Source organism: Pseudophryne corroboree (genome assembly GCF_028390025.1).
Source record: "Pseudophryne corroboree isolate aPseCor3 chromosome 3 unlocalized genomic scaffold, aPseCor3.hap2 SUPER_3_unloc_10, whole genome shotgun sequence".
In the NCBI taxonomy this organism is placed as follows: domain Eukaryota; kingdom Metazoa; phylum Chordata; class Amphibia; order Anura; family Myobatrachidae; genus Pseudophryne; species Pseudophryne corroboree.
Genome location: NW_026967494.1, coordinates 2,835,297 through 2,849,852, shown reverse-complemented (window position 1 = coordinate 2,849,852; position 14,556 = coordinate 2,835,297). Strand labels below are relative to the sequence as shown.

Below are 14,556 nucleotides of genomic sequence, written 5' to 3'. Positions count from 1 at the left end.
GGCTCACCCAGGTCATTACCGGGAACACAATCAGACCAGCCCCTGACAGATTGTTCAAGGCCGATGGACTCGGCACATGACCACAGTGTGGGCCCAGCGGCTCTTCGGGACGTTATTTCACGAATAGAGACACAGGAAGCTACGCAGCAGCAAGTCACTACCTACCTACAGCAAGTGTCCACTCACTTGGATGTCCTCCAGCAGTCACTCAGGTCACCTACCCCTGTAGTGTCCACTCCACCAGCTGCTCATTCTTCTGTGTCTGTCTCTCACTTACAGCTTCCTGCTCCTAATAAATATGCTGGCAACCCCAAGCTCTGTAGAGGATTTCTCATTCAATGTGATATCCAATTTGAACTACAACCACAGAATTTCCCTTCTGCTAGGACCAAGATAGCTTACATTGTCTCTCTGCTAACTGGTTCAGCTTTAAGTTGGGTATCACCACTGTGGGAAAGGTCTGACCCTTTACTCACTGATTACGTCAAATTTGTTTCCGCATTCAGACGCATATTCGACGAGCCAGGTCGAGCAGCGTCCACCTCTACAGAGATACTCCGTATTAAACAAGGCTCCCGTCCCATGGGACAATTTGTAGTCCAATTCCTGACCTTGGCTTCCGAATTAAAGTGGAACAATGAAGCACTAACTGCTGCTTTCTGGCTAGGAGTTTCGGAGCGCATTAAGGACGAGTTGGCTACCCGTGATCTTCCAGTTCAGTTAGAAGATTTAATCTCCCTGTGTGTCAAAATAGACCTACGTCTCAGAGAGAGAGGTCTAGAGCGGCAGGAAAAAGTTTTCTCCAGAGTTTCTTCCACGCCTCTGCATCGTCCAGTGACTGCTAGTACAGAAGAACCTAAGCAAGCAGGTAGATCTAGGCTCTCACTGGAGGAACGATCTAGGAGGCAAAAAGAGAAATTGTGTTTGTATTGTGCCGCTTCCGGTCACTTTATCAGGTTCTGTCCTGAGCGTCCGGGAAAACACCAAGCCCTAACCTGCAATGGGGGAGTCAGGTTAGGCTGTTTAATAAAGTCTCCTCCTTCTCCTGACTTAGTACTTCCAGTTACCCTTGTGACTCCAGCAGGTTCCTATCACGTCTCTGCCCTGGCGGACTCTGGGGCAGCAGGGAACTTCATTACCTCAGACCTTGTCAAAAAAGGTAATATTTCAGTCTCGTCATTGTCTCCGCACCTCTATCTGACTGCAGTCGATGGTAATAAAATTCTTGGCAGTGATATCACACATCAGACAGCTTCTGTTACCATCCAAGTGGGGGTTCTTCATCAGGAACGTATTGAGTTTCTCATCATTCCTAAATCTTCATACGACATTGTGCTAGGGTTGCCGTGGTTACGACTCCACAATCCTCGCATCAATTGGGCCTCACTTCAGATAGAGGAATGGAGTGATTATTGCCAGAAGCATTGCACCAGTGAAGTAACTCCTATCCGGTCTACTAAGATTAAGCCCTTGCCTGGTCTACCCACAGCATATGAAGAATTTTGTGATGTATTCAGTGAACAGGCTGCCGATGTGTTACCTCCTCATCGTAAATGGGATTGCCCCATTGACCTTCTTCCCGGAAAGTCCCCTCCTAAGGGGCGCACATACCCACTCTCTGTACCCGAGACTAAAGCAATGTCTGATTACATTCAGGAAAATCTGCAAAAAGGTTTCATCCGCCCTTCCTCCTCTCCCGCTGGAGCAGGTTTCTTCTTTGTAAAAAAGAAAGATGGAGGCCTGCGTCCCTGCATTGATTACAGAGGCTTAAATAACATAACAGTCAAAAACAGTTATCCTCTTCCTCTCATAACTGAGCTGTTCGATCGTGTCAAGGGAGCAAAGATCTTCACCAAACTGGACCTCAGAGGAGCATATAACTTAATCAGAATCCGTGAGGGCGATGAATGGAAAACAGCTTTCAACACCAGAGATGGGCATTACGAGTACCTTGTAATGCCCTTCGGATTAAGTAACGCTCCTGCAGTTTTTCAAGAGTTTGTGAATGATATATTCAGAGATGTATTATACAAGTTCCTCGTAGTATATCTCGACGACATCCTGATATTTTCCCAAGATCTCCAAACCCATCGCAGTCAGGTGAAAGAAGTCCTGTCCCGTTTACGTGCAAATAAATTGTACGGTAAAATCTCCAAGTGTACCTTTGAAGTACCCTCTATACCTTTCTTGGGGTACATTATCTCCGGCTCAAAATTACAGATGGACCCCGAAAAACTTGAGGCCATCAACGGTTGGTCCCAACCAACTACATTAAAGGCTGTCCAGCGCTTCATTGGCTTTGCCAATTATTACAGAAAATTTATCAGGGGATTCTCCACGCTCATCTCTCCAATTACAGCCCTGACCAAAAAAGGAGCAAATCCCTCCGCCTGGTCTGAAGAGGCCTTGTCCTCATTCCATCTGCTAAAACAAGCCTTCATCTCGGCACCTATTCTCCAGCAACCAGACCCTGATAAGCCCTTTTCCCTTGAGGTTGATGCCTCTAATGTGGGTATTGGCGCAGTGCTATCCCAGACAGCGGAAGATGGGAAGCAACATCCATGCGGGTTTTTCTCACGAAAATTCCTTCCTGCAGAGAAAAACTACTCCATTGGCGATCAAGAGTTGTTAGCGATCAAGTTGGCATTGGAAGAGTGGAGGTACTTGTTAGAGGGTGCCAAATTCACCGTAACCATTTTTACAGACCACAAGAACTTGCTCTACCTCCAAGCGGCCCAGTGCCTGAATCCTCGCCAAGCCCGCTGGTCATTATTCTTCTCGCGTTTTGATTTCAAGATCTTGTATCGTCCAGGCTCCCAGAATGTAAAGGCGGATGCGTTATCACGGTCCATGGAGGAAGATGTTCAGCCTCATGACCAGCATCCCATCATCAGTCCCACTGCCTTTGCCACCACTCACGTGTCTCCTGTGCCACCTCCAGGGAAAATGTATGTGTTGCCTGAACTTCGGCCGAAGTTACTATCCTGGGCTCATGCCTCACCATTTTCTGGTCATCCTGGGGTTCTCAAGACACTTGAACTTGTTCGTCGCTCTTACTGGTGGCCCAAAATTAGGAAAGACGTCCAAGATTTTGTGGCCTCTTGTTCCACATGTGCCCAACATAAAGTACATCGCCAAGCTCCTGCAGGTGCTCTACTCCCATTGCCCATTCCTACGCGTCCATGGACACACTTATCCATGGACTTCATCTCAGAGCTCCCAAAGTCCCAAGAGTGTAATACCATCTGGGTAGTGGTGGATCGATTCTCAAAGATGGCACACTTTATACCACTCACCGGTCTACCTTCGGCTCCCAAGCTCGCCCAAATATTCATACAGCATATTTTCAAGTTTCATGGACTTCCTACAGAAATTGTCTCTGACCGTGGTGTGCAATTCGTAGCCCGCTTCTGGAAATCCCTTTGTTCTGCCTTACAAGTGAAGTTAAATTTCTCCACAGCGTACCACCCCCAGTCCAATGGGCAAACAGAGAGGGTCAACCAGGACCTTGAAGCATTCCTCAGGCTATACATTTCCTCTTCACAGGATAACTGGGTTGGTCTACTTCCTTGGGCAGAGTTCGCCCATAATTTCAGGTACCATACGGCTACGGGTTATTCACCATTCTATATTGTGTACGGTCAACATCCACGTCCACCTAACTTCGAGGCGCTACCAGCTTTAGAAGTGCCAGCTGCATCTTCTACACTCAAGCACTTCTCTCTAGTTTGGAAAAATGTCCATGTCTCGCTCAAGAAAGCTTCCAAGCGATATAAAATCTTTGCTGATCGCAAACGCCGAGCTGTTCCTCTGCTGAAACCAGGAGACAAAGTTTGGCTCTCCACTCGGAATCTACGGTTAAGGGTTCCTTCCATGAAGTTTGCCCCTCGATTCATAGGCCCATACTCCGTGGAACAAATGATCAATCCTGTGGCATACAAGTTAAAACTACCAGCTTACCTGAGAATACCTAATTCTTTCCACATCTCTTTGCTGCGGCCTCTCATTCTTAACCGCTTCCAAAAATCGTCCCCTGCGTCCCCCAGAGTCTACACCCGTCGAGGAATTGAGTTCGAGGTCAATAAAATTGTGGATTCTCGCCAGAGATATGGGCATATCCAGTATCTTATCGATTGGAAGGGCTATGGCCCAGAAGAGAGAAGCTGGGTTAATGCCTCTGATGTTCACGCTCCTCGTCTGATCTCAGCCTTCCACAGGGACAATCCTTCCAAGCCTCGTGGGTGTTCGGTGCCCACCCTAAAAGGGAGGGGTACTGTCAGGAACCACAGTTCACGCACTGCTCGCACACGCCACTTACCGGTACGCTGGTGTATTCTGTGCCGCAGATCAGCCACTGGTGCTTTCAGTAATTACTAGCATGATTTCCACTGACTCTGGCAGAGTCACATGATCCAGAGTCACATGATCCAGAGTCACATGATCCAGAGTCACATGATCCAGGTATCCAGGTAATTACTTCCTGGTTCTGTGCATGCTGCTGCTGCTGCCGGCAGCAACCAATCAGCATCCTTCTGGGGGGATATAAGCAGGCTTCCCAGAGTCCTCATTGCCTTGAACAACTTGTCAGTTCTCCTGCAGATTCTCCAGCATCGCTCTCAAGGCTCCAAGCTTGCTCCAGAGATCCGTTTACCTGTGTCCTGCTGTACCTGCCTTTCTTGGTTACTTATTTGCTGTCAGAGACTTCCACTATCTCCATCTCAGTGTGTTACCAGTCTGCGGTGCTCAGCCCAGAATTCCTCTCACAGCCTCCACAGAGGAACCTGAGCAGAGGGCCGCGACCTGCCCGTCAGGCGCAGCGAAGACCACATCCCCTTGCGGGGGTCACTGGCGAAAACCCCTGGCGAGTTAGACTCCGCGCCTCTGCTTCAGGTCTGGCCAATTCTCTGTGCTCACTGTGTAAACTTCCGGAGTGCTCCAGCATATGACTCATCCATGTCTCAAGCCACCTAACTTCTGCCTCCCTGCGCCCTCTACTGGCTCACCCAGGTCATTACCGGGAACACAATCAGACCAGCCCCTGACACTCACTCTCTCATCAACGGTTATCTGCTGATAATCGGGAGCTGGATATCGAGGCGCTGGCGATCGTTACCCTTGTGCGTAAGTTCTCTCCGTAATCATTGTCTTTCTGTGAGCCAATTTCTCTCTCTCCTGCTGTGTCTATCTCTCTCTCTCTCTCTTTTCTCTTTTCCTCAATATCTCCCCTAGACTAAACTTTATTGTATAGTATTGTATTGTATTGTACTAGATCAGGATAATATTGTAGTTTATCCCTTAGTTAGGTGTTTGGTTAGGAAGTCTTTGTTATATTGTAGTGTATCATATGTACTGTGTTACTCTTTTACAAGTATTCTAGATATAATACAGATAATAGGCTTTGGAACCCTAAACCAGTATCTGTGTATTTCCTATAGTGTTAAGTGTTCATTTGAGCGTCGGTGACGCTCAATCAGCTTTGTAGTTAGTCAGGTTACACAAAGTTGCACTTACACCCTGTATTCACATTAAGGTATATAGCGCATTACATTGTTAAAAGGTTTAAATATAAAGGTATTGTGCTGTGAGCGTCTGCACCGCTGGTGACCTCCTCGTGGTCTCGAGCGTACGCTACGCTACAGCGAATCGTTCCCCTAGACATAACCAATAACGTGTCCTGTGATCACTAGGCCGTGAGCGAACGTGACGCTTGAGCGTCTCGCCTACGGCTGAGCGATCGCTACGCAGATAGCGTACCGTTACGGTACTTCTTAAGTAAACAGCGTACAGTGTTCTTAGCTTCATAAGGGTTGGTTATACGACAAAGGAATTTAGCATTGTCAATTGGGGACTCGCCCGGTCCTTTTCACATCTGCACTAGGTAGATCAGCAGACTTTATCCCCCAGCAAAAGGGTGGGAGGTTGTCTCACAGTTGCTGACGGGATAAGCGTCTGCTTCGCTTAGGTAAAGAGTGCTGAAGGAATCCGGTAACCGGAAGTAAGAACAAAACGCTTGTGTTTTTTTTTTTTTTTAAAACTGTTTATTTTTTTCTCTTTTGTCTTGCGTACGCACGCATATATCTGCATTTCTGTTTCATTTTTCGTATATCACTATTCCTGTTTGCCAAATTTTATAGTTGATAGAAAGGGCTAAAAGGAGATTTGCTGTTATTTAATAAGTAGAGGTAATAGTTAAAAGTATAGAACAACACACGGCTTGCCCGAGAGACGAGGCAGCCAGTGTGCAGTGTGGATTGCGGTAGATGATCAGGGATCATCTACATTGATAAAATATATATTGTGTTACGGTGGATCCTTTGCATTGCGTACACGTGTCACTAACAAAGACTAGCGTACGCAATCCGAAAGGCAGGACGCACGCAGCGTACATTACGCAACGTAGCGTCTGGTTACGCCCACGTAGCTCAAGTTGAGATAAAGTTGAATTAGCGCAAAAGCGATAATTAGCGCAAAAGCGATAAGTAACGCACAGCGGTAGATAACGCGACGCGGTAAATAACGCAAATCTATTTTTTGGAAAATCTGAAATTTAGTTTAACAGATCCTGCTCCTAATTGGTAACACACTTGGCCTGAAGACAATTTCTGCGCAGAAATAGACATAGAAACAAAAGTGTACATGTGTTGAGTGAGTGTGTTTTGTATACAAAAGTTTATACAATTTTAAAGGTGGAACCAAAAGGAAAGTCGGGTACTCGTCAAAGGACATACGTGTAAGTGACATATACGGTGGCTAGGGAGGCATCTCTGGTTAAATAATATTTGAGCATTAGAGTATAGCGGACCATAAGGTAACAAGACCAGGAGGTCATAAGGTAAAAAGGTCCGCTATAAAAGTCCAGTGGCACAACGCCTGGGGTGTTGGTGCAGAACCCATATAGGCCATACAAGCTCTGGTTGAAGGAATCGCAACCGGAAACATCGATTCCATTAATCTTTCAGTACATGACAAATAGTGCTCGCGTACTGAACGATTGGACCGCACGTAATTGTGTGCAGTAGTTAGTAATCTGACCTCATACCATTAGAGAAAAGTGGTCACAAACGCTACTTGTACATTCTGACGTGATTTGTGTAATTTTTTATTTTTGGAAGGGAAGTTCGCTGGTCACTCAGGAACTATCTAACAACCCCAACTTTACTGGAAAGAGTAAGTGTCCTGCGGGTAACCCTCATATGTTCCAGTAAACTGAAGGTTCCATAGGGGCCCTGTATCGAGTACGCCAGCACCATATCGGTGTGATCAGGTCGTATTGGTCGAGGTGGGCGAGTGAGTGGGGTACTCGGTAAACCGCCACCGCCGGCCTACTGTGGAGTAATTTGGTTGTCTGTAAAGGCTTGCTGAAAACCTTGATACAGAAAATCCAAGGAGGACTAAGCAACACCTACAGACGATGGGGGCCAGTTGCTCAGGTAGGGGGCGATCAACCCAGGTTCAGGTTGATTCGGAGAACCGACCAGTCGGGTCGGCAAGATACATTATGTGTGAAAAATACGGTAGTCACACAGAGGTTTTATGTGATGAATGGGAGAGAATGACTGTACAAGACAGGGACAAGTTCCCAAGAATAGGTAGCTTCAGTCCAGATGTGTTACAAAATTTAAGGAGGAGGATATGTCTCGTAAAATCATCAAAGAGACGAATTCAACATCATGATTACTTACAGTTATGGCACCAGGAAGGTGAGATACAGAGAGGTTTGGCTCTGGCGGCAGGATCTGGGGCAGTCAGGAAGCTGATTGCCACAGCTCCTCCTCCACCATACATTGCAGGAGAGAAGTTGATTGCGGAGAGAAACGCACTGGGTTGTAAAACACAAACTCTTAGTAACCCTGTAAATGTAAATGATGTTAACCGAATAACTCATGCAAGTATTAACCCGTGCAAGTTGTACCCTGTTTTGAACCTTCCTCAGGAGTGTGAACAAGAAGACGATTCGGCAACAATTTCAGCGCTCTCTCTTGCGGCCACCATATCAGAGACCACAGTAGGCACAGCGACACCCACGAGATTAGTGAAAGCCCCTAGCGGAGGGATAGGTGAGGTCGTGTCAACGGGTAAGTACGGCACCATGCACTACACTGAAACCATTGTACCACAAGTTGTAGAATCTACACAGGAAGATGCTGTTAGAATTGCTCCTGTAAGGGTAATAGCAGTTCCCAATGGAAAAACAGATGTGTCTGGAGCCACTCCCCTAAGGAACATTGCCATGTACGCCCCATTTTCCAGAATGGAAATAAGAACAATAGTGTCCGAATTTCCTGACCCCAGGAAAGACTTAGTTGCTAGCCAAAAATACATCAGGGATTTAGGTAACACTGTAGAGCCCAACAACAAGGATTGGCAGGTACTGCTAAGAGCTTGTTTACCTTCCAATGTCGACGCAACTCAGTTTTTAGCTGACTGTCAATTGGATAAAGATGTACCGCTTACAGACGTATACAATAAGGATAATGTAAAAAGGATAAATTTACAACTAAAGGAGTATTTCCCAGCCGTTGTTAAATGGAATAAAATATTTTCCATTAAGCAAAAAGAGTCCGAAACGGCAGCAGAATATTTCCACCGGGCACTAACAGAAATGGCAAAGTATACTGGTATAGAGGACATAAAGACCAACCCAAACCATCGGGAAGTAGCAGTGTCTGTACTGATGGATGGTTTGAAAGAAACATTAAAAACTAGGGTTCAGACCACGCAGCCATGCTGGCGAGGTCTGTCAGTGTCCACATTGAGAGAGGCTGCTGTTGATCATAACAAAAACATCACTAGGCACAGGGAGTCGCAAAGTGATAAGTTGATGTCCGTAAGTATACAGGCGCTGACCACAAGGCAGCCTGCGTATGTACCACCGAATCCTGTGGGTAAGGCAAGTATAATAACATGTTTTTCTTGTAACAAACCAGGACACTTTGCACGAGACTGTAGAGTAAGAAATGTACAAAGATCTTTTCAACCCCCTAGACAACAACACAACACACGACATTGGGAGCAGGGTCCACAGAGGCGGAGTTTTGAGCCACATACAGGGGAAACAAAAAGATATCCCCCGAACAGAGATTGGCATGCCTCTGGTAGTTCCCAGCTAACCCCCTCACAAATAGTTGCTGCCAATGGGATTCAGGGAGGTCAGCATACCCAATAGGGGTGTGGCCATACCTGTAATCTGCAACCAGTTAAATTGATTGCTAGTCTTGGAAGTGAACCAGAGATTGCAATCAATGTGGCTGGTAAAACTTTAAACTTTCTTGTAGACACAGGGGCGGCCAAGTCAGTGATAAATTCGACAGTGGGCATGAGAACCACTGGTAGGACAGTTCCAGCCATGGGAGTAACAGGAGTAGTCCAGCACTACCCTGTTAGCAAACCAGCCGAGATTACAATAGGGCCTTTGCACACCAAGCATTCCTTTTTGCTGGCTGCATCGGCACCAACCAATCTCCTGGGAAGAGACTTACTATGTAAAATGGGTTGCGTCATCTATTGTACTCCTGAAGGTGTATTCTTGGACATCCCTGAGAATCACGCTCAGGAAGTACGAGACATGTTAGACTCCCCATCAAAATTAATGTCACACACCGTTATAACAAATAGGAACCCATCCCAGGTAGAAGAGATGACATCTCAGATACCAGAGTCACTTTGGACAAAAGATGGACAGGACACTGGATTAATGGCAAACGTAGCTCCAGTAGTAGTACAAGTAAAAGATGGTAGGATAGCTCCAAAAATCCCACAGTATCCTCTGAAGCCAGAGGTGGAGTTAGGAGTTTTTCCCGTAATAGAGCGCTTGCTACAACAGGGCATTCTAGTAAGAACGTCCAGCACAGCAAATAGTCCCATCTTCCCTGTTAAAAAGAGTGGGGGGAGGGGTTACAGGCTAGTGCAGGATCTAAGGGGGATTAACAAAATAGTCGAGAGTCAGTTCCCCGTAGTGCCTAATCCAGCTGTCATCCTAATGCAAATTCCTCCCACTGCCAAATTTTTCACTGTTATTGACCTCTGCTCCGCTTTCTTTTCGGTACCTCTGCACCCTGACAGCCAATATTTGTTTGCATTCACATACAGAGGGGTCCAATACACATGGACTCGATTACCCCAAGGTTTCATAGATAGTCCAAGTATATTTTCTCAGGCTTTGCATGATTGTTTACAGTCTTTTCAACCAGAGAGTGGATCAGTATTAATACAGTATGTGGATGATTTACTGCTGTGTTCAGATTCACTGGAAGCCTCCCTGAAAGATACGAAACAGCTCCTGTTTCACCTTTCAGACACAGGTCACAAGGTTTCCAAAGACAAGTTGCAATTATGCCAGACTAAGGTAAAATATTTGGGACACTGTCTAACACAAGGACTGAGACACCTGACCGCTGATAGAATCCAAGCCATTAGAGACATGACACTGCCACAAACCCAGCAACAGATAAGGACGTTTTTAGGAATGTGTGGGTATTGCCGTAATTGGATCCCAGGGTTTTCCATATTGGCACTACCTTTGCAGGAAATGGTCTCCTCAAACAAACCTGATCGGATTTCGCATACAGACGAATCCGAAACAGCATTTGAGAGACTCAAACAGTGCCTAACGCAGGCACCAGCACTAGGTATGCCAGACTATGGGAAACCCTTTGAGCTATACGGAACAGAAAGTGCTGGGTGCGCAGCAGGTGTACTAACACAAAAACACGGTGATGCCAGCAGGCCAGTTGCATACTACAGCGCTCAGCTAGACACGGTAGCGCGGTCCCTCCCCACATGCTTGCGTAGCGTTGCGGCGATAGCATTGCTAGTGACGAAAAGCGAAGATGTCGTGCTAGGCCACAACCTCACAATCCATACACCACATGCGGTATCTGCCTTATTGAATTCTGCCCAAACCAGACACGTCTCATCAGCCAGGTTTACGAGATGGGAATTAGCACTAATGGCCCCCGTAAACATCACCATAAGGAGATGCAGTGCATTAAACCCTGCAACATTTCTCCCAGGTGTGCCTAGACAGGCACAAAGGGTGGGAGGTGAGAGTGATGGGGAAGGAGGATTTAATGCAAAGGAAGATACACATGATTGTATGGAATATTTGACCCAAAATTTTACCGCAAGGCCTGACATCAGTGACAATCCACTAGAAAATGCAGAACTCACGTTCTACACGGACGGTAGTTGTCACAGACAGTCAGACTCGGGAGACTTGTGTACTGGATACGCAGTCGTAGATGACCAAGACACCATAGAAGCGGAACCGCTAGGCCCACCTCACTCAGCCCAGGTTGCTGAACTGGTCGCCCTAACCAGAGCATGTGAATTGGCTAAGGGTAAGTCTGCCAATATCTACACCGATTCTAGATACGCGTTCGGGGTAGTCCATGATTTCGGAGCCCTATGGCGGCTCAGAAATTTCATGACGGCAGCTGGCACACCGATAGCGCATGCAGCGTATATAAAAAGGCTTCTAACAGCGATACAGGAACCCGACAGAGTGGCTGTTATCAAATGTAAAGCACATACATATAGCCAAGACCCAGTATCCCTTGGTAACAGCCGAGCAGACGAAGCCGCAAAGCTTGCAGCTGCTACCCCCATACAGACAGACGCCACACAGTTGATGGTATTTAATACCATCAACACACAGAAGTTGTGTGAGATGCAGAATTTGTGTTCCACTCAGGAGAGAGCAGTCTGGAGGGCAAAGGGATATGGCCAGGAGTCCTCAGGGCTCTGGACGGATGGACATGGTAAACCAGTGGCCCCCAGGGCATACCTTCCATGTCTGGCTGAAGCAGCTCACGGACTGACTCATCTAGGCAAGGAGGGGATGTGCAAATTGGTAAGAGCATACTGGTGTGCCCCAGGATTCTCCTCTCATGCTAGTAAAAGAGCAATGTCATGCCTTACCTGTCTGAGAAAGAATATTGGAAAGGCAATACTTACAGAACCCTCCCATATCCCACCTGCCGGCGGCCCTTTCCAAGTAATACAAATTGACTTCATTCAATTGCCCCCATGTAGAAATTTAAAGTATGTACTTGTTTGTATAGATGTTTTCTCGAATTGGGTCGAAGCTTTTCCAGCAGCTACAAACACTGCTATGTTTACAGCTAAGAAAATTGTGCAGGAATTTGTATGTAGATATGGTATCCCTAGAATCATTGAAAGTGATAGGGGTACCCATTTTACAGGTGATGTCTTCCAAGGAATGTGTAAGTTGATGGGAATTGATAGTAAGCTGCACACTCCGTACCGTCCACAGGCGAGTGCGAAGGTCGAAAGAGTGAACAGCACTATTAAAAATAAATTGAGTAAAGTAATGGCAGAGACAGGATTGACGTGGCCAGAAGCTTTACCCATTGTTTTGTATAGCATCAGAACCACTCCCAGGTCCCCTCTTAATCTGTCTCCTTTTGAAATTCTGTTTGGTCGACAACCGCATGTCATGATTAACCCTCAGGATGATTTGAAATGTAACAATGAAGTAACTGTAAAGTACTTGATTAACATGAGTAAGCAGTTGAGGAGTCAAAATGATAATCTGAAGTTGGTGATTCCTGATTTACCAGATAGTAATTGTCATGACATTGAACCTGGGGATTATGTAATGATACGAAATTTTCTACGCTCAGGTTGTCTTATTGATAGATGGGAAGGACCATACCAGGTCTTATTGACTAGCACCACAACATTGAAGGTTGCTGAGAGAGAGACTTGGGTCCATTCATCCCACTGCAAAAAGGTTGCTGACCCAGAGAAGTCCCGTGATAAGGAACAGACGGTAGAGGTTGTATCACTGGAGTGTCTGTTCCAGGAGGACTGAGGCGGCACCTGAGCCTTGAAGATCGAAAGCAGCTGTCGACTCCCCACTCCCTTTTGTTGTTTTTCTCCACTTCCCATCCCTTCTCCCTTGATATTTCTTTTTCCCCTTTCTCATTCTTCTCCATTTCCTCCTCAAAGATGGACTTGCCCCAAGAGACTGTAATCCGGATTTTGATGTTGACCATGATGTTGACCAGAGCAGTCTATTCCGGCGAGAGTACCATAGAGGTCGAGAGAGGTTCTGGAATGGGTTCTGACTATGATGATGGAGGCGTAGTTTTCCAAGATCAACCAATCCAACAAGCAAAGGCGAGTATCAGAAAACGATCCGATAGAAGAAATTGTGATGGATTGTTAGCTGAAGAAAATTGTATCTGTAGGCTTTGTGATAATCTGGTTGAAGATGGATGCATAAAGAAATGCCAATCTAGTTTTAATATCCATATGGACCGGCATCCATTGAGTGATTATCACTCCTTAGTGGGTAACGTGTTGAACCAAACAGATTGTTGGGTATGCTCTCAAGTACCTCAGGGTCACAGCAAATCAGGGCTAGTACCATTTCCTTTAACGTTAGGGGAGGTACTTGAGCTAAGTGGTGGGAGACCGGTGGACCGGAGGTTTAATATCTCCAGCCCTCCTAGTTTGAAGCTCCACCAGTACCATGTGGATAGGTCCCTCTTATGTTTTAACATCTCCAATCCTAGAAAACCGGGAAATTGGGAAGTGTCATGGAGCAACCAAACCATGACCTTTTCACATAGAGCAGATAGAATGCCTACAGATACAGAGCTCGTACGCCACATAGCCAGTAGAGGAAAATCTTTCAGGTATAGATATACCTTAGGAAATAGAATTACTAAAGTTGGAGAGGTATCACCAGGATACTGTGCACATATCATACAGACTGATACGTGTATTAGACAGATGGAAGAATTAGGGTCAGGAGATTTCACCTGGAAGGTTTGTAACATGGTCATGTCCTTCTCCGTCCCTTATGTTCTCCCCGATGATGCATATTTCATATGTGGGAGAAAGGCGTACAAGTGGCTTGCCCCAAACTCTGAAGGATTGTGTTATATTGGAAAAGTATTGCCTGAAGTGATGACTGTTACACATGACAAAATGAAAGAGATACACCGTGGTGCCCAAGCTCCTTATACTCACACTCACTACGAACACCGAGTTAAGAGACACCTGTCAGAAAGGTTAGAGCATCCGGCCTCTGATCTTATCCATGAATCCACCGGGATTCAGGTTCTGGTAGCGTTAGATTTCACTCGTACCGCTCGAGGAGTGATGAATTATAAATACATTTCCGCACTCGCCAATTTGTTAGATAATATCACTGAAATGTATGATGACACGTTTAGATACACTGGAAGAGAACTCCAAGCTTACAAAACAGAACTAGTTCAGCATAGGATGGTTCTTAATTACCTTACAGCAGTAACAGGCGGATATTGTGTTACATTGGCAACACAGTACGGCATAAAGTGTTGCACGTACATCACAAATAGTACCGAGGATCCGGTAGAGGTCATAGACCAAAAGATGGATGATATTCTGCAATTAAAGTGGGAATTTCGTCGAAAACACAATCTCACCCTTGCTGCTGTAGGTAATGAGCTGACTGGTTGGGTGTCATGGTTGAACCCGCGAAATTGGTTCTCCGGTTTGGGAGAGTGGGCTCAAGGAGTCATAATGGATGTTGGAAAGTTT

The 14,556-nt window shown here is 46.1% G+C and overlaps 1 protein-coding gene across 1 annotated transcript in view; it reads left to right on the top strand.

Annotated features, from left to right (window-relative positions):
* LOC134983236 (uncharacterized) overlaps positions 1-14,556 on the top strand; it is a 178,558-nt gene that overhangs the window by 42,994 nt on the left and 121,008 nt on the right. Inside the window, exons 7-10 of the mRNA XM_063948969.1 lie at positions 280-1,830; positions 2,221-2,512; positions 2,813-2,948; positions 3,597-4,077. Coding sequence (XP_063805039.1) covers positions 280-1,830; positions 2,221-2,512; positions 2,813-2,948; positions 3,597-4,077 — 2,460 coding nt within the window. The remainder of the gene's footprint in view (positions 1-279; positions 1,831-2,220; positions 2,513-2,812; positions 2,949-3,596; positions 4,078-14,556) is intronic.